The 19,620-nt window shown below is 40.4% G+C and overlaps 1 protein-coding gene across 6 annotated transcripts in view; it reads right to left on the reverse strand.

Annotated features, from left to right (window-relative positions):
• Positions 1-19,620, reverse strand: part of AGBL1 (AGBL carboxypeptidase 1) — a 755,364-nt gene that overhangs the window by 329,921 nt on the left and 405,823 nt on the right. For all 6 annotated transcript variants that reach the window (XM_005602809.4, XM_070266954.1, XM_070266962.1 and 3 more), the window contains one exon: positions 18,779-18,908. In XM_005602809.4, the coding sequence (XP_005602866.2) occupies positions 18,779-18,908 (130 nt within the window). The remainder of the gene's footprint in view (positions 1-18,778; positions 18,909-19,620) is intronic.

Raw genomic sequence — 19,620 nt, forward strand, 5'->3', positions numbered from 1 at the left:
AGATCTTTCCTCTGCACTTGGGAGGTGCTCGTTTTTCCATTATCCTCCTTGGCCACATATGAAAAGGGCATTGGAGAATACGGCCTCCTCTGAGGCCAAGCATCTATCTTTTCTGATTCCTGATGTAGATGTTTGGGGGTACAAAGATCATTTTTGTCTCAAAAAGTCACTGTCTCTTTGAATCAAAGCACTGGAAATGAAATACCTGAAGGTAAAATCATTTTTTTTTCTTTTTGCTTGATTTTAATGTATCTAAAACGTCACTGAAGGTCTAAAGCTAAAGAGTCACAATGTAGTATACGTTTATAGTATGTGTAAAAGCAAATATATCAGAATAATAGAATGAAATTTGGAGAAAGAAATTGTGAATACACGGTTGTAAGGTCATTATACTATAAATGAAGCGGTATAATATTATCTGAAGGTATATTCTGATTAATTAAAGATGGATATTGTGAGAATAGCATAAACACTAAAAATATTGTAAGGAGTATAAGTAGTATTCAATTATAGAGATAAATTGATCATAAAAATCCTCAATTAACACAAGAAAAATCACAAAAGATAGAAAAGTCTAAGAACAGGTGATACAAATAGAAAACAGCTATCAAGATAGTAAATTTCTATTCCAACATATCAATAATCTCATTAAACGTAAATGGTCAAAACACACTAATTAAAAGATAAAGACTGTCAGATTGGTTAATAAGCAAGATCAAATATATTTTCTTCAAAAGAAATTCATTTTAAACATAAAGACATAGATAAGTTAAAAGTAAAATATGTAGGGCCAGCCCAGGTGGCCTGGTGGTTAAGATTGGAGTGCTTTGCTTTGGTGGCCTGGGTTCAGCTCCCAGGAGCAGACCTACACCACTCATCTGCCAGTGGCCATGCTTTGGTGGTAGCTTACATACAAAAAGAGGAAGAGTGGAGATTGGCAGTGGATGTTAGCTGAGGGTGAATCTTCCTCAGCAAAAAATAAATACATAAATTTTTTAAAGTAAAAGATGTAAAAAGATATATTCTGTAAGCATAAACAAAAGAAAACCCGAGGGGCCAGCCCAGTGGCACAGTGGTTAAGTTCACACATTCCGCTTCTGCGGCCCAGGGTTCGCAAGTTCAAATCCTGGGTGCAGACAGAGTACTGCTTGGCAAGCCATGCTGTGGTAGGTGTCCCACATATAAATTAGAGGAAGATGGGAATGGATGTTAGCACAGGGCCAGTCTTCCTCGGCAAAAAGAGGATTGGCAGCAGATGTTAGCTCAGGTCTAATCTTCTTCAAAAAAAAGAAAACTGGAATTAGCCATATTATTTATCAGATAAAACAGACATCATAACAAGAAGTATTATCTGAGGCAAAGAGGGATGCATTGTTTCATGTGCCCATGTTGTCTTTGGTGGTTAAGTGCTACTGGGCCTCTGCTACTTTGGGATTCCATAATCTCCACCAAAATGAGGCACCCCATCTCAACAGTGGCATCCTCTACAGGGCTGGCCTTCAAAGAAGAGCCACTACAGAGCTTTCCAAGGATTCAGATGCTCCCCTCACTCACGTATTCAGGGTGGGGAAAATCTAAAATGGAACAGAAAGTGTAACAAATGAACCTATTGCATTACAAATGAATAAAATTATCAGACTTAAAGGGGTGGGGAAAACAAGAACTAACCTAAGTTACTATAGAAAAATACTATTTTCCAAGTAGAATTGTAAGAATAAAAACAAAAAACTATACACAAAAACTGTACTCTTGTTAATAAATTTATTTATTACAGGGTTATGGGTTAGTGTAGTTGAAACTACTTTATATGTACACCAGGGATGAACAAATAAATTGATATATTGCATATTATGAGAGCCAGTTTTCTCATTGTTGGAGAAAGAAGTTATAAGCAATGAAATTATGAAGGCTAGAATAAACTCCTCTGGCAGCAATTTGAAATTAGAGGTATTACTATGAACTCTTGGTTTTTTCAATATATTTTCAGATAGATAGATACAGAAATAAAAATGAGTGTGTATATATTAGTTAGTACAGATGCATATATTTTCAAGCTCTGTTCTTTGAGAGAGCCTAGAAATGAAATCACCTCAGTAGCAATGAGCACACTTGATGCCCAGATCTTGGCTTCTAATACCATTCTCCAATAAAACGAACCAGGCTTTTTTTGCACAAGTAGTTGATTTCAGGGCTGAGACAGAGAAAATACAACATAAGAATTGCACAAAAGAAATATTTCAAAAGGAAGGGTCATGTTGAAAGGGCACAGGAGCCAACCTGAAAAAGCTTCAAATGATCAAAGTTGGAATCATTTGATCAATAGAGTAGAATACGATAGGATAGGATTACAGTCCACAGAATAAAATTAGTGTCCATGAGTCCATACCCATATAAAAAACTCATTGAATACATGCATATGTACATACATACATACATACATACATACATACAAACATACAGGAGAAGGGACAGCTCTTCCTTACAGATGAATTCCAATTAACAAATATAGAATGAATGAAGTGAATAGAATACCACCATAAGAACCCCCCTATAATAATCATTGCAGGCAAGATCCACTGACGGATGCTAAAATTAGTGACAAAGATTTGAGGAGAAAAATGATTATTTGCATAGTGTCAGAGTATCTCCAGGAAGATGCAATTAATTGCAAAGAGAAAAATAGTAACTTTACAATGGAGAAACCTGACAGAAACCACCTTATCCAAGTGATCAAGGCTAATGTCACCAATATTGACACTAAAGTCATATGGAAGAAAAGTACAAGAATGACCAATACTCTTTACAACTGTCAAGGTCAAAGAGACAAGGAAAGTCTGGTAGACTCACAGATGAGAGGAAACTAAGAAAACATGAAATATAAATACAATAGCATTTAATCCTGGATTAGATCTTGAAATAACTAAAGAACATTGATGTGAAAACTAATGAAATCCATATAAAGTCTGTAGTTTTATTAACAGTACTGTTCCAAAATTAATTTTCAGTTTTTGAGTTTTTTTTAAAGATTGGCACCTGAGCTAACAACTGTTGCCAATCGTTTGTTTTCTTTTTTTTTTTTTTCTGCTTTATCTCCCCAAACCCCCCTGTACATAGTTATATATCTTAGTTGCAGGTCCTTCTAGTTGTTGGATGTGGGACGCCACCTCAACGTGGCCTGACAAGTGGTGCCATGTCCGTGCCAGGATACTAACCCTGGGCCGCCGCAGCGGAGTGTGCAAACTTAACCACTTGGCCACAGAGCCGGCCCCTAATTTTCAGTTTTGATAATTGTGCCATGATTGTGCAAAATATTAACATTAGGGGAAACTGGATGAAGTATATATGGGTACTCATTGTGCTATTTTTGAAACTTTTCTGTAAAATTGTTTCTCAAAATTGTTTCAAAATAAAAAGTGAAAAAATGATACATCATAATATTTAGTTAAAATCAAGAATGCAAGGTTGGTTGTTTCAACATTCAAAAATAATTCAACGTAATTCAATACATTTACAGAATAATGAAAGAACTAATATGATAATCATAATAGATGCATAAAAACATTTGATAAGGGGCTGGCCTTGTGACGCAGCGGTTAAGTTTGCATGTTCCGCTTCTCGGTGGCCCAGGGTTCACCTGTTTGGATCCTGGGTGCGGACATGGCACTGCTTGGCAATCCATGCTCTGGTAGGCATCCCACATATAAAGTAGAGGAAGATGGGCACAGATGTTAGCTCAGGGCCAACCTTCCTCAGCAAAAAAGAGGAGGACTGGCAGTAGTTAACTCAGGGCTAATCTTCCTCAAAAAAAAAAAATTTGATAAAACTCAATACCCATAAATGATTTAAAAATAATAACCAACCTCTTAGAATCCAGGAACAGAAAGGAATTGCCTTAACCTAATACATATTACCTACAAAATCACCTATAGTATGATTTTTGATGAAATATTATGTTTCCTCCCTGAACTCAGGAAATACCTGGTGCTGACTATCATCAACTATATTGGAAGATACAACTGAGAAAAGACAAAAAACAAGTGCAAGAAAAAAAATAAAAAGTATAAGATTTGAAAGGGGTAAATAAAATTTTCCTACATAAAGATTGTAAAATATAGAATATCAAAAATCTGTACATACAAATTATTTCAAAATACCAAGTTAGAATGTCGACATATAAAAATGAAGTGCAGTTATATATACTATCAGCATACAAATAAAAATCCAAATTTAAAACTAGTATTTAAAGTAGCATAAAAGCACTAAACTCATAATTTTCAAGATGTGCAAGACACGTTATTGAGAAAACGAAAAATTTCAATTCTCAGGAAATTTATCTATATAGGTTCAATATAATTTCAACCAAGATCCATAGAGGATGTTTTTATTTATTTGTTTGTTTGTTTGTTTGTTTATAGGAAGATTAGCCCTTGGTTAACAGCTGTGCCCATCTTCCTCTATTCTATATGTGGGACGCCCTCTACAGCATGTCTTGATAAGCGGTGCTAGGTCCACACCCGGGATCCGAACCAGCAAACCCCGAGCCACCGATGCAGAGCGTGCGAACTTTACCGGTACATCCCCAGGCCGGCCCCTGTTTTGTTTTATTTTTTATTTTGTGGCAACCTGCAAGCTGATCCTAAACTAGTATGGAAAAGCAAAGAGTCAAGAATAACTGAGACGGTCTTGACAAAGAATAAGAAAACTGGACAAATTATGTACAGATATCATAACTTATTTTGAAGTTATAGTATTTCAGACAGAGTATTATTAGTGAAAGGATACATAAATTGATCAATGGAGGAAAATAAATATTCCAGAAAGACACTCCTGTAAATAGTTACTTGATTTATGACAAAGTTGACACTCTGGTGCAGTGGGGAAGGGATGGTCTGAGAACACTCTAATTCCCATGTAAGAAATAAAAATAAATATCGCTACCTCATAACATGTTAAAAAATAAATTCCACATGGATTGTAGGTCCTAATATGGAAGACAAAATAATTAAGCTACTTGAGGCTTTACCATACATAGTGAACACACATGGTATACATACACACATAGGCTACTATGTATGACCTTGGAGTTGGAAAAGAGTTCTTAAAAAGGACACAAACAGGGGCCAGCCCTGGGGCACAGCAGTTAAGTTCGCATGTTCCACTTCTCGGCGGCCTGGGGTTCACCATTTCAGATCCCGGGTGCGGACATGGCACCGCTTGGCAAGCCATGCTGTGGTAGGCATCTCACACATAAAGTGGAGGAAAATGGGCATGGATGTTAGCTCAGGGCCAGTTTTCCTCAGCAAAAAGAGGAGGATTGGCAGGAGTTAGCTCAGGGCTAATCTTCCTCAAAAAAAAAAGAAAGAAAGAAAGACTCTACGAAACAGCTTTAAAAATAAAAAAAGGACACAAACAAAAACTAAACATAAATGAAAATACTTAAACACTAGATATATTCCATTAAGAAATTCTGTTCATTCAAATACACCATGAAGAATGTAAAAAGGCAAATTAAAGAGTGAAATAACATATTTGCAATACATATATCCAAAAAATGGCTCAACAAATATAGAGAATATGTGTGTATATATATACCTTTATACTTACTTAATATACATCAATAAGAAAAAGAGAGGCAACCCAATTTTTAAATGGGCAAAAAGCTTGAATTGACATTTCACAAAAGAGAATCTCCAAATGGCTATTAAGCAAATGAAAATGTACTCAATCTCATTAATATCAAAGAAATATAATTTAAATGCCATAGAGAGATGCCATTTCATCTAATGGCTTATGAGGACTGCTAATATCATGAAGACAGATGACTCCAAATGTTGGCCAGGATAGGGAGCAAGAGGAACTCTCAAACCTAGCCTGTGGGACTACAAATTGATACCACTACTTTGGAAAACAATTTGGGAGTGTCTTCTAAAGCTTAATATACACATATTCTAGGACCCTCCCAACAGAAATGCATGTATTCAGCACCAGAAGATATCAAGAATGTACATAGCAGTACTGTTTTTACTCATCTAAAACTGTAAATAGCAGAATGGATTAATTAATTGTGGTATAATCATTCAGCAGAATACTGTCCAGCATTGAGAATGGAAGAACAAGCTGGACACAAGAGTACATCCATATGATTTCTATTACATGACATTAAAAAATAGGCAAAACTAATATGGTGATAGAAATTAGGGTAGTGTTTATGTTGTAGGGAACTGGGTACTATTGTCTAGGGTCTCTGGGTTACTGGTCCTATTCTGTTTTTTGACTTGGTTGGTGGTTCATTCTGTGAGAATGTATCAAGGTATACATTGTGATCTGTGTACTTTAAATTAACATTTGATACATACACGTTTGTGTGTTTCAGAGAGACGGATGTCCCAGAATTCTAATGAGGTATTTCCCCACATTTGTTCCTTAGTCTCTAGAAATGTAGCCTTTGCACAGTAAGTTCAGGACCCAGAGTAGGTAACTGAAGGTGTTTATCAAATTTACGAATGATACTGAATTGAGGACAATTGACAGCAGAGAAAAAAAAAGTAAAGAACAAAAACTAAGTGGCAAAAGAGCAGAATCAATGGAAATAGAAACACTTAAATTGGAATAAATGTAACATCCCATAATTAGATTCAAACTGTCACACAAGTAAAGGATAAAGACATTTAGGTAAGAAGCAGGTTTTGAATGAGAGATCTGGAGGTCTTAGATGTCAGTTTGCTCAAATGAATCAGTGACCATGGATGCTGGCTGTGGATGCTCGCCATGGATGTCAAAAATTAATCTAATCAGAAATTACTTCTGGAGAAGTAAAGTGGTCATATATTAGGAGAACAATCAGTGCAATGTACCTCATACTGGTCAATTTACTTCTAATATAGTGTTTTTCAATTCTGAGTGTGGCATTTTAGAATAAGCTAGGATACCTCAGTAAAGAGGAACCAGAAATCTAAGAGAAATGGGAATGTTTGTAAACAAAGAACAGCTAAAGATACTGGAGACACTTATCCTAGAAAAAGAGAGGGCTCAAAGTGGTCTTGATAGCAGAGCCCTGATTTCGAAATTCTCCCATTTGGAACATAAATAAATGTATTTGCTATCATTTCAAAGAGCAGAGTAAGGCAAAAGGAAAGATGATACTGACATAGATTCCGGCTCCATATTAAATTTAATAATTGTTACTGGCAAAAAATGATGTTCTGGGGCCAGCCTGGTGGGTGCAGCAGTTAAGTTCACACATTCCGCTTTGGTGGCCCAGGGTTCGCCAGTTCGGATCCTGGGTGCAGACCTAGGCACCACTTGTCAAGTCATGCTGTGGTAGGTGTCCCACATATAAATTAGGGGAAGATGGGCATGGATGTTAGCTCAGGGCCAGTCTTCCTCAGCAAAAAGAGGAGGATTGGCAGGAGATGTTAGCTCAGGGCTAATCTTCCTCAAAATATAAAAAGAAAGAAAGAAAGAATGTTCTATGGTTATGGCTGTTTTGCAATGCTGTGTCACACTTTAAAAAACTTCCGTTCTCTGGAAATATTTCAGCAGAAACCAGATAAATTGCTATCAATGATATTGTTGGTTGAGAAATTAGACTAGATGATGACTGAGTCTACTTCTGGTATATGGTAAAGTCCTATAGTTCATTGACTGAATAGGAAGCTGTTGACAGCAGGAATGGATCCCAGGGCACTCAGGGTACATGCATGGAGACATAAATAAACACATATGTGAAACAAATATAAAGGGACAAATAGGTAAATGGTCTGTCCAGTCACAACAGGAGAAGATGAAGACTAAGTCTCTGATGGCATGTTGGAACTCATAAGTCATGTTGCTTTGTTGGTGAGCTACACAAGTAGGAAAGAAGTCAGAGACGTCAGGACTGATGTCTGCAATCAAGATTGCTGCCAGACAAGGAATACTGACTGGATCAGGAGGCAGCTGGTAGGTTTTTGGACAGACCAGGTAGCTGTGAGGTGAAGGTTTCAAGGACTAAAGGACTCAAAACTGTTCTCTATATTGACCTTCTTTTCCTCCCCCTCTTTCTCTTGTCAATAACATACCACTACAATTATATTTTGGGGGATTTTTTAATTACATTTTAAATATTCTGTTATCAGAAAAGTATTTTTAAGTATTCTTTTCTCTTCAGTGAAGAAGAATTTCATTTTTTATGTGGGATTCTTAATTCATAGTTTCAGGATAAAGTCTTATGAGAAAATCCATCTTCGCAGCTTCTCTCTATTCCTGAGCTGTGGGTGTTGGAGCTGAAAGGTTACGCGGAGTTGAGGAGGAAGGAGTTGGTCCAATGACAAGTCAAACCAGACACAAGGCAAATAATGAAAGAGCGGAAACAGTGAATGAGCACAGTAACTTGTTTTGTAAGAGTGAGGTAATTAAGCAAATGTACAGAGAAAATCAGGACACAGAAAACGTGGCCAACAGAAAGAGAAAAATGAGAGATAGAAGCAAGTACTATCTGGGGTTTTGGAGCATTCCAGTTCCTGTAAGATCTTATTGGGATTTTTTTCCTTCAAAACTCTACGTCTTACTACTTGGGTTATTTTAAGCAGGTTTCTGTTTTTTTCCAACAAAAACATCCCCTAAGCCAGTGCTTCTCCATCCTGTCTACGCATTAAACTCTTCTGAAGGGATTTTAAAAATACCAATGCCCGGAGCCCACCTCCAGAGATTTCGATTTAATTGGTCTGCAGTGACACCAAGGCTATGGGATGTTTTAAAAGTCTTCCAGGTGGTTCTAATGTCCAGCCAGGGTTGAGAACCACTGTTCCAGTCTCGAGTCTGGAGCAGGGGATGTCGCATGTTATCAAGCATCAGAATAACCTGGAGGACTTGTTAAAATACTATTGTGAGCCACTCCCCAGCAATTCTGTGAGTCAAGTAAATCTGGTTTAGGCCCAGGAACTTGCATTTCTCACAATTATCAGGTGATGCTGATGCCCCTGGCCCCAGGACCATGCTTTGAGAGCCCCTAGCCTAGAGGAGCCAATACAATAATTGTTTGAGGTTTAATCCTCTACCATCAGGAATTTTCCACCTTTCTCTCTTACACCTCACTTTCTCTCATGAATAAACACCCACCATTCTGATGAAAAGTGTGCAAACAAATTAAGACTGTGTCTTAGCAACAGATTTCTCAATATAGCCAGGAGCTATGCCTAAGTGGTAACAGGCGCTCTTTAAATGCTGAATTCAACTGGAGAAAAGAGCTTTTTTTTCCTGATCCTTACAGACCCTTAAAGCTGAGGTAAATGACAAATTATAGACGTATTCACCTGCAGGAATGAGGGGTGCTCAGCTCTGGGAGTTCCGGTGGCCTCTGAAGATTCAAAATAAAGGAGATGGAGACATTGTTTTGCTTGTTGTTCAAATGACACCCCTAAGAATAAATGCCTGGTAATTATAAGAAACATGTGTTCCCCTAAATTGCAGGTGCAATTATGGGACAAATTATCAAGTTATTTCAGCTGAGGAAGGTTTTTCTTTCCTACTGGAATTTGTAACACTTGTACTTCCTCTCAGTAAAATTCTGTACCAGGTAAGTAGGCAGTGGGCCCAATTACGGCACTCCAATATCCACAGGTTCCCAATGGCCCTAATCTTGCTTATTCATCAATTGATTCAACAAATATCTACTGGATACCCATTGTGTGGCAGGAGAAATTAAAACTTTAATGTAACATAGTACTGCCCTTCACAACAACAGCAACAAGGACAACTTACGATGCTTCAGATACTGTGCTAAAAATGCAATATCGATTATCTCATGATGAAGTAGGTGCTAGAATCATTCCCGTTTTGCAGCTGAGAAAACTGAATTCCAGATAAAATAAGTAGCTTACCCAGCTGGCCCAAGTTTGCACTGCTATTAAATATGTGAGCAAATATTGGAGTACCAGTTTGCTCTGATCAAGAGTTCATGTTTTAAAACACTTTCATGTCTATATTGCCTCTTCAAGGAGCTGTTTTGTTGGGATGATCCCACAAGTAAAGAGGTGATTGTATTGTAGTGAGAGGAGAGGAGATAGAGAAAAGCACAGGGCTCTCTGGGGACCCAAACCAGGACATGTTACACAAATCTAGGGACATCATTCACATGGCCCTCCAAATGAATGGCCCCCCCAGCAGGTGTGCAGTGTGATGGTCCTGGGATTCCCTAGGGAGGTTCTACCTAAGATGAGTCCTACCAAGTGAGAGCTATCCAAGCAAATGGAAAATGAGGAAGAGGGGGCTATGGATTTGAGGAATGGCAATCCCTCAAAATAAGGCTATAGAGTGAAAGGAGACTGGATCTCGGGCATCTGCAGAAGTGGGCAGTGGGCAGCTCATTAATGCCCTTGTATGCCGTTCTAGGATTTGGGGGTATTTTCCTGAAGGTGGTAAAGGAGCCATCAATGTATTTGAGCAAAGAAGAGCAGCATGATCAGGTCACTAGAAGAATGAATTGGTGGGACTGAGCCCAGGCATGAGAGATGACAAGGGCCTAACTTAGGGCAGCAGATGTAAGTCTGGAGAGAAAGGACATTTGGTGGAAAAGTAAGGAAGGAAAATCTATAGGAGTTGGAGACTAAATGGATTTAGGGGCTCAGTGAGGAAGGTTAAGAACAATCCCTGGATCTATGGATTAAGGCAATAGGCAATATGATTGTGCTTCTCCTCAAGGCAAGGAACATAGGAAGAGATACAGATTTGAGGTTTCATTGAGTTAAGTTTTATTAGAGCTGGATGGTTAGATTGGCTCTGGGCTAAACTGATACCCCTGTGTCTCACTGTCTTCATCAGCAAAGTATACGGTGTTCATTGGATTACAATTTTGAAATCAGGCTCTTCCACCATCTCCCTAGTACCTTTTCCACTGAATCCTCGTCTGGGTTAAATTGCAAGGTTAATTTAATTCATGCAAACGTGAGTTCCATCATTTCTTGCTCAGCAAAGAGGCTGTTCAAGGCCACATTACTATGCTCCTCACATGCTTTCTCCATTTTCCCCTCCATTCCTTGGTCCTATTCTGGTTCCTCTGCAAGTTAATTGGGCCCCTTGTTCAAGAGGTTACCCTTCCTCCATCTCAAACACACCTCCCCTAGCCATTCCCTCGCTCCCCAAGGCGCCCCTCTCCTTGATTGTGTTTACCGCTCCGCTTTGCCAGCTTTAAGCTGCTGTGTTTTCCTTTCCTGACATCTGGGTCTTGTTCCTGTTTCCCAGCAGTGAGAGCTCTGCATTATTTATACCATTGCCACAGGAAAATGAAGGCGAAGCTGGAGCTGGGAGGAGGCAAATTCTGGGGCATGTGATGGAAACCCAGAACAGTAGCGCTTCCAATTAAACCAACCAAGGCTCACTAAAGCCCTGGTGATTCCAGCTTGTGCATACTGTTTTGCAGGCAGCAGTCAGCCCAAGCTCCTGAGCGGAGTAAACATCTCTATGAGGGAAATGATACTGGTGGCATGTTCGATTATCCTCCACGAGCCCTATTGCAAGACCGCATTTCCCAGGTCTTTTATTGACGGCCATGCTCTCGCCTTAAAGTGTTTCATCGGAGTTACCAGCAACATCCAGTCATGGCCGAGGTTAACCACAGGGAGCATGTGCAGAATTCATTCCTATAACTATCTGAAAAGGGATTTTCTGCTCCATTCTCTTTCCTAAAGTAAGAGATCTCCACTTAAATTGGGCCATTATGGGCCAAAGTTCCAACATGGCCTTAGAAAAGCAGCCCCCTCCAATAGCTAATCTGGGGTGAAAATTTCCACCTTAAACTCAGCAGAACGCATCAATAACTAACCAGTTACAAGACTGCCCACAGTGGGACCCTTTATTATATGTTATAAAATGCTGGAGGAGGTTTTCTGCCATTCCAGTGTTATATATTATAATGTCCTTCTCTTCAAAATATTTCAAATACATTGAAAGAACCCATGTAAATTAATGCAAACACATAAGTCTAATATGTGGCTTTGTTTTGCATATAGCACCCATCCGATAAGTAATAATTTTAATGTTTGCTACTTATTTTAATGCTTGATACATGCCCATCACAGTGCTAAGATTTTATATGCATCTGTAATCAATATAAAAATCATGAAAGGAGGATATCATCCAAATTTCCAGATGAGGTTCAACTTCTACTAAGGTTAAAGAGGTTAAAAGATTTGCCTGTGGCCACCCATGAAAAACTGATGTGTTTTATCTCAAATTCTGATCAGACTGGCTCCAAAGACTTTCCAAATCAAATCAATATATTTGATTTTCCAAATCAAAATATTCAAATATTTCGATCTGCCAAAGATGAAGGGCAGTATAACAAGACTATCAATTAGCAAACTACCAGGCTGTCCCTGAGGGCTTGCCTTAGCTGTCTTCTCCTCGCTGTCTCTGGCCAGCAGTGCCCCCATGAGCAACAAGCATAACACCTGAGGGGGCGCTAGCACAGTGAGTTCCTGGCAGGTTCCTCAGGAGTAAAAACTGTTCCCTTCCCCCAGTTTTCGACGCTGAAGGGAGAGAAGCAGCAGACTGGCAGCCACGTTTAAACAGAATTCTTACAACCTATGTGCCTGGGTGAGGCCCCTGCCATCTGTCTCCCTCAGTTCTTGGTACTAAAACTCCCAAGGTAGGGGCTGGCCCCATGGCTGAGTGGTTAAGTTCGTGCGCTCCGCTGCAGGCGGCCCAGTGTTTCGTCAGTTCGAATCCTGGGCGCGGACATGGCACTTCTCATCAAACCACGCTGAGGCAGCCTTCCACATGCCACAACTAGAAGGACCCACAACTGAAATATACAACTATGTACCGGGGGGCTTGGGGAGAAAAAGGAAAAAAATAAAATCTTTAAAAAAAAAAAAAACTCCCAAGGTAGAAGCATTCATCTTATCATTTTGTGTGCCAATCCCAATCAGGGAAGCTAGGTTTTAGAACCCCTGTCTTCACCAGAAGGTGGAGGCTAGACTAGTCTTTTGAACCTATGGCAGATTTCCAAGCTGTCTGGATAAACCCAGGGCATGGGGCAAGGGTGGGGTGTTGAATACCAACCCACCACCATGCCTACCCAGTTTGTGAAGCAGGCTTGCCTCAGTTTCCTGAGTTGCATTCCTATCTTCCAGGACTGTGGGTTGTCTCAGTCTCCTTGGCTGAACTGTGCTCTGATTTTGGCAAACCCCACTTCCTGGGACTAGAGCTTTGAGCCCTATGCCCTGGGTCATCGGCTGTGATCATTGCTGCCTTGTTCCACTCACTAGATCAGTCCTCCTTGGACATACATATTGAGCACATGAAGCACAGATCCCTCCATGCCTTCATTTGAATCCTCAGTCTTGACTTGTGGCCCTCCCTCACAGAGAACAACCTGATAGCAAAACTACTCCATCTGGCCCTGTCTCCACACATTTCTTGCCTTCTCTCCATTTCCACCAGCTCCAGGCAGCTTCACAAGGGCTGAAGGGGAACACTGATCCAGGCAACCACCCTCCTATTTTCCCCTCCATCCCTCCTCCTCACCTTAATCATCCCATAAAAAGTGAAAAGTAGGGAATTTGCTCAGACCTCTTTGAAAAATCTGACTGGCTCCTTGCGTGGCATATGGAGGACCCCGGATTTCCAGCCCTATGATCCACAGAAGGTACATTAGAGATACTAGTGAGAAAGAGAGAGGAAAAATTCCCTTTGCTTTTCAACATAAGTTTACCCAAGAAACTTTAGCAATTCACTTACAAGTGAAGTATTTGTATGTGTAAAAATACATACAAAACATGGGTGCTGGTAGGTTAGAGAAGCACTGCTTAATCTTTATTCTGCTAGCGTGGGAACCACTTTCAATAAAATAATATGGAATCAAATTTAGATTTTTTCACCCAGTACCTGCACGGTCATACCGTCCCCCTTCCCCAACCATGGCAGCAGGATTTGTTTTTTCTTTTTCTCTACTGTAGCCTCAAATACAAAAAGAGGAGAATGCTCGATTTACTACCTCATCATGAGTGAATGAAACAGGCAAAAATAACACTTGCTCTTCTGCCACTTCTGAGGAATAAAGTGGAGATAAAATAAATAGTGTGTACAGAGATCCTGGAGGGCCCCGGAGACAAGGTTTTAGGACGGGAAATGCCACCCCTTCTTGCCCTCTCCTTGTGTGCCTCTTTTAAAAGAAGCTGATTAACTAAAAGAATATGCCAGAGGGACAGAATAAGACCAGGAAAATCATTTAAGTAGCTAAAAATTCTGTTCCACTGGGCTCCAGAGAAAGATAAAACCAAAGTATGCCCGCCCTGTCCCTTGGCAGAAGGCGGCCTAGTTTGTGTGAGTTGTAAATGGAAATCAATGAGCTCTTCAAAGAGCACTGAAATCCCTTTGCCAACAGGCGCTCACATAGTGAGAGCCAAGAGGATGGGAATCGATACTGCTCCTCATTCTGAAACCCAGATTCTTTGCAGTGGCACAGGGATCAGGCCAGCTGCAACATGGCAGCTCAGAAGAGGCTGTTGGCCTGGCTTCCCGGGCGCTTGCTGGAGCCTAAGAGCTTTTCTCCGTGCCCCGAAGCTGTGCCTGATTGCCCCCTGGGTCACGTGCCTCCTCCCTTGTGGGGAGCTCCACTAAAAGGAACCAGGTCAAGGATCCTTGAGCCCATTTGCTTCTTTGGGCTTCTCTGCTTGCATGTCTTTTCTCCAGCTGGATCTTTCTGACTTCTAAATAGATCTTCTACAGACTTTCTATTCTGTTCTAGCAAAGATGTCTTCCTTGGCTTGAATTGCATGCCTCTATCCTGCTCAGTCTTATTTTGGGGAGCCCCCTTTATCTCCTAGTTACATTTCAAAGCTCTGCAACTTTGCTTTGATTTATTTACCCTTAATTTTCTGTTATTAGGTAAGTGTGTACCTAGAGTGAAACGCACAGATCTTGAATGCACAGGTCAATGAGTTTTCATGTAATTCACTCTTCATGCAAAATATAGAGCATTTCCAGTAACCTAGAAAGTTCCCTTCTGGCTCCTATTAGTTAATACCCTTCTAGAGGCAACCACTGTTCCGATTTCTATCTTCATAGATTTACTCATCTTGAGCTTTACATAAATAGAAACATAGTATACACACTCTTTAGTGTCTAGTATATTTCACTCAACATGCGTCTGAAATTCATCCACGTTTCTTTAGTGCATCTGTAGTGCATTGTTGTTGTTTTATTTTTTCTCGCTGAATAGTATTCCAATGTATGGATATATCATCATTTACTACATTTCTGAGCTTTTGGATACAACATTTAGCACAGGTTCCCTGACCCTCTAACAAACAAGAAAGACAAAAAATCAGAATTCAAGAGAATAAGAAAAGGACCATAGGGTCAGCGTGATAGCAGATGAGTCTCTGCCACCAGTTAATGAAAAGTTTCATTTCCTCTGCCCTATAGAGTGACCCCAAGCACAGAAAACTTTCCAGAATTCCAATTTTACATGGCAGAAGATCTAAGAGATCATCAGCCTGGAGACTCTTTGCAGAAAGAATATTTCTCAGTCTTACTATAATGAAAACCAAGCGCAACTCTTACTCATCTTTCAGTCCAGCTCAAATGGCACCTCCAGTCTCTAGCTTTTCCACAACCCTGAGGGAAAATGATTCAACCTTTTATTTTTGTTCCTACAACAACTCACATGAGTCTTTGTTACAGTTTTTACCATTTTGTACTATATTGGTTTCTTTCCGGCCTGACTCCGCTTTCTACCAAAGTCAACTATGGACTCTTCAAAGGAAAAGACAATCTTTTTTTTTTTAATTGGCTTCTTACCCCTGGCATCTAGCACAGTGATTATACACACATAGTGTAAACAAATGGACAAATGGATGACTGCCCAGACCAGTGAGGGGACAGATGGATGTATAGATAGATGGATAGATAGGTGGGCAGATGATGGATGGATGGATAGATGATTGGGTGGATGGACGGGTTGGTGGATGAAACAATATGTGAACATTGCCGTCTTGCTTATAAACTGAATAACTTGTGTGGTCTTTAGCAACCCCCAGCAGTATCAGGCTGTTGCTTTCTCTCACTGTGTCACATTTTCATTGGTCCTGGGAGTTCATATTATTCTACCCACCATTAGACAAATGCCTGAGTATCATCTAGACTAGGTGGAGCGTCCTAGCCACCAGAAAGTGGCTTCCTGATGGTTCAGGAAGTATTTCCTTAAGAATCAGAGGCCAGGTAGAGTCACAGTTAATCTGCAGCCATGTAGCCAAAGAGTCGATCTTGACACAGTGGAAATCTCCCCGGTCCAGGACGGGCCTGAGTACCGAATGAGCGGCAGTGCTTCTGCTGTCAGCAGGAGGCTGGTTAAATATAGCCTTATAAGTAACTAAAAGGTGATGTTGAGCCCATTAGAGAGCTTTGTAACACTGGGAACAGTGTTTAGTCCTCAGCTGTTTCTCACCCACCTCTCAGATGGTCCCAGCAGGGAACAAGTCTGCGGCTGTCATGTTTACAGCTAATTAATGTTTATTTATATTTTTAAACAAGCCTTTCACCTGTCATGCTTTAAAACAATTGTTCTGCTCTTCAATTAGAGTTGTCAGAGAAGAGAGGAATCCTGTTTCTTATGGGCTGAATATGTGTGTGTTCAAATGTGTATCAGGTAGGGACTTCTTTCCCTGTAAGTCTTTCTCTCTCCTTCCAGAGGTTAAGGCTTCTTACTCAGAGAATACGCTTTTCCCAGGCCTTGACCATGAGATTTGTGCTCTGCTATTCAGGCCATGAATTGTTTCTAGAGGGTAGAATGCATAGATTGCTGTGTCTCCTTGAAGGAAAGCATAAGACTTAGCATGAAAATATTGCACATTTTGACTAGCGAAGAACAAGGCTTCTTAGGAGGAAACGACGTGTTTTGCTCCTTTGCAATAAATGGTTGACTCAGCAAGTGTGAAGTTTTCAAACTCTGCACTTTACAAAGCAAGGTCTGGCTCTTGACTGGCTCCTGGGAGATCGCCTTGAGGTCTTCAGAAGACCCCTCTGGATAAGAGAGCCTTTCTTTACCTGAAGCCTTGGGCCGTGCCAGCTCCTTCAGGTTGACAATGTAATTTACAGTGGGGGTCTTGGACCACACAGTGTCACTTTGACCTCTGAAGGGGCTGGAGACTGAGTAACTAAGATCAGCCATGTGGGGTGCTTCATGTTTACAAACTGAACCCCAATAAAATTGCTAGATACCAAGGCTCAGATGAGCCTCCCTGGTTGGCAATACTCTACAGGTCATCACACATCATTGGTGGAGAATTAAGCACTGTCCAAACAGCTCCACTGGCAGTGGACACCTGAAGCCTGTCTCTCCTGGACTCCACCCTATGCACGTTTTACCTTTGCTGATTTCAATCTGTATTCTTTTTCTGTAATAACCCATAATTATGAGAATAATAGCTATTCCGAGTTTGATGAGTCCTTCTAGGGAATCACTGAACCTGAAGATAGTCTTGAGGACCCCCAAAACACTCTCAAAGAGTAAGTGATGAAGAGAAACGGGATTGCAGGGTAGAAAGATCACAACTGAATCTCAGTGTTTTCCACTGACCTCAGGGAAATCACTGACCTCTTAATCTTTTTGGGATTTAAATAAGATTCTATATTAGATATCTATTGTTTCAAGAGATATTCATTGAATGTGCCACTTTTTTCATCACATGGCATACGTTAAAAAGTGGTCAGTAGTAGAGGTAATTGTTTGAGTTGGCCCATCTGTGATCTTCTCCACGCTATTTTAAGTTTCTTCAGTTAGGCAAGCACTCTAAATTTGGACATATGCAGACAGACATGTTTATAGTCTGTAGTTAATAAATGATTGTTTTCATAGTTACTTGGTTACTATTGCTCCTTTCTTATTTCTTATATCTAAACCTCTGGTTTCAAATAGTCTGTTTCTCATCAATTACACAGTTGCTACAGGCTTGGGAGAAAAGCCTACTCATGGAATATGCATAGAACAGTGCTAGAATCATCTTGGAATTTAACAAGTACTAGTTGAACATGAATATGAACACTTAGAGGATTATTGTTCCAAACACTATTTAATAGGTATATACTTTTTCTCTCTTGACCAATAACTCAAAAACCAGAAAAATAAAGACACAGGAAATAGAATGAAATGTAATTCCTTGCCCAGTTTTCACCAATAAGTATTGACCCAATGGGTTACCCCTGTTGTGGGTTAAATTGTAGCTCCCCAAAGAACATGTTGAAGCTTGAATTCCCAGTGCCCGTAAAGGGAACCTTATCTGGAAATGGGGTCTTTGCAGATGTAATCAAGTTAAGAAGAGACCATGCTGAATTAGGGTGGGCCCTAATCCAATGACTGCTGTCCTTAGAAAAAGAGGGAAATGTGTACACAGACCCACACAGAGGGAAGATGGCCATGTGAAGACAGAGGCAGAAAGTGGAGTTGTGCTGTCACAAGCCAACGACACTAAGGATTCCTGGCAATCGTCAGATGCCAGCAAGAGACAATGAAGGGTTCTTTTCTAGAGACTTCCAAAAGACCATGGCCTGCTCACACCTTGATTTCAGACTTCCAGCCTCCAGAAATGTGAGAGAATATATTTCTGTTGTTTTAAGCCACTCAATTTGTGGTACTATGTTATGGCAGCTCAAGGAAATGAATACGACCCCCATTAGAGCTTGTCACACACAGGTCCTTGGCTTGTATCAGGTTCTCTTGCCTCAATAGCAAGTAATCTGCCTCCTGGAAGGTACAAGGAACCAGCTGATAATGTGGAGGCAGAAGGAAGCGACTCACCACGGGACTCCGGCCGATGCTGCTCAGGTAGTAGAGGAGTCCTTTGGCGTGGTAAATTGTTGGCTGGAGATGAGCACGGGGAGAGAGCCATTGTCTGTTCAAGTCCTCTCCTCTCAGCGAGCATCTGTGACTGCGGGAACAAACAAGCAAATAAATAGACATTTAGAAGAAAATATCTTGAGAAAATAAAGCTCGACAAGAAAAACAATTAAACTAATGAATCCAACTTCCCTCTGACTTCTGCCCAACTGGCTTCAACTGCAGATGTCCAGAAAGCTGCAGATCTGTCCTGTAAGCTCCCAAAGTGTCGTGATTATTCGCAGCTCCAAAAAGAACTAGAAACCATATTTGACTCGATGTTGGGTTATCAGAGCTTTAAGACAAAGTTTGGGAAATGTAGTTCCCTGCTATACACATCCATGGAGAACAAACTTGCAAAATTTCTCTAGGCTCTGGGACCTTCAATTCTACAAATAATTAAGTTGAGCTCAATCTGTCACTCTGGATGTGTTATACATGATATTTCCAGCTGGCCCAGTAACTATGCCAGGTGGATAACATTGCACCTCAGTGAAGACACTGAAGCTTAGAAATGATTAAATAAATGGCCCAGGATCACATAACTAAGATCTAGGCTTCACATCCAAGTCTGTTTGCCTCTGAAAAAGAAGAAAGCTCTTTCTCCTATCACATTGCTTCCTCCCTGTCCATATAGATGAACAGAAAGCTTGACATTTACCCAGAGAGCCAGAGTCTCTTGTTCAAAGACATCATCATGGAATATGAGAGCTAGAAATCATCTCAAAATCATACGTGCCCTCACCTGGGAAATGGAGATGTTC

This window comes from Equus caballus, chromosome 1 (genome assembly GCF_041296265.1).
Source record: "Equus caballus isolate H_3958 breed thoroughbred chromosome 1, TB-T2T, whole genome shotgun sequence".
Classification (NCBI taxonomy): Eukaryota; Metazoa; Chordata; class Mammalia; order Perissodactyla; family Equidae; genus Equus; species Equus caballus.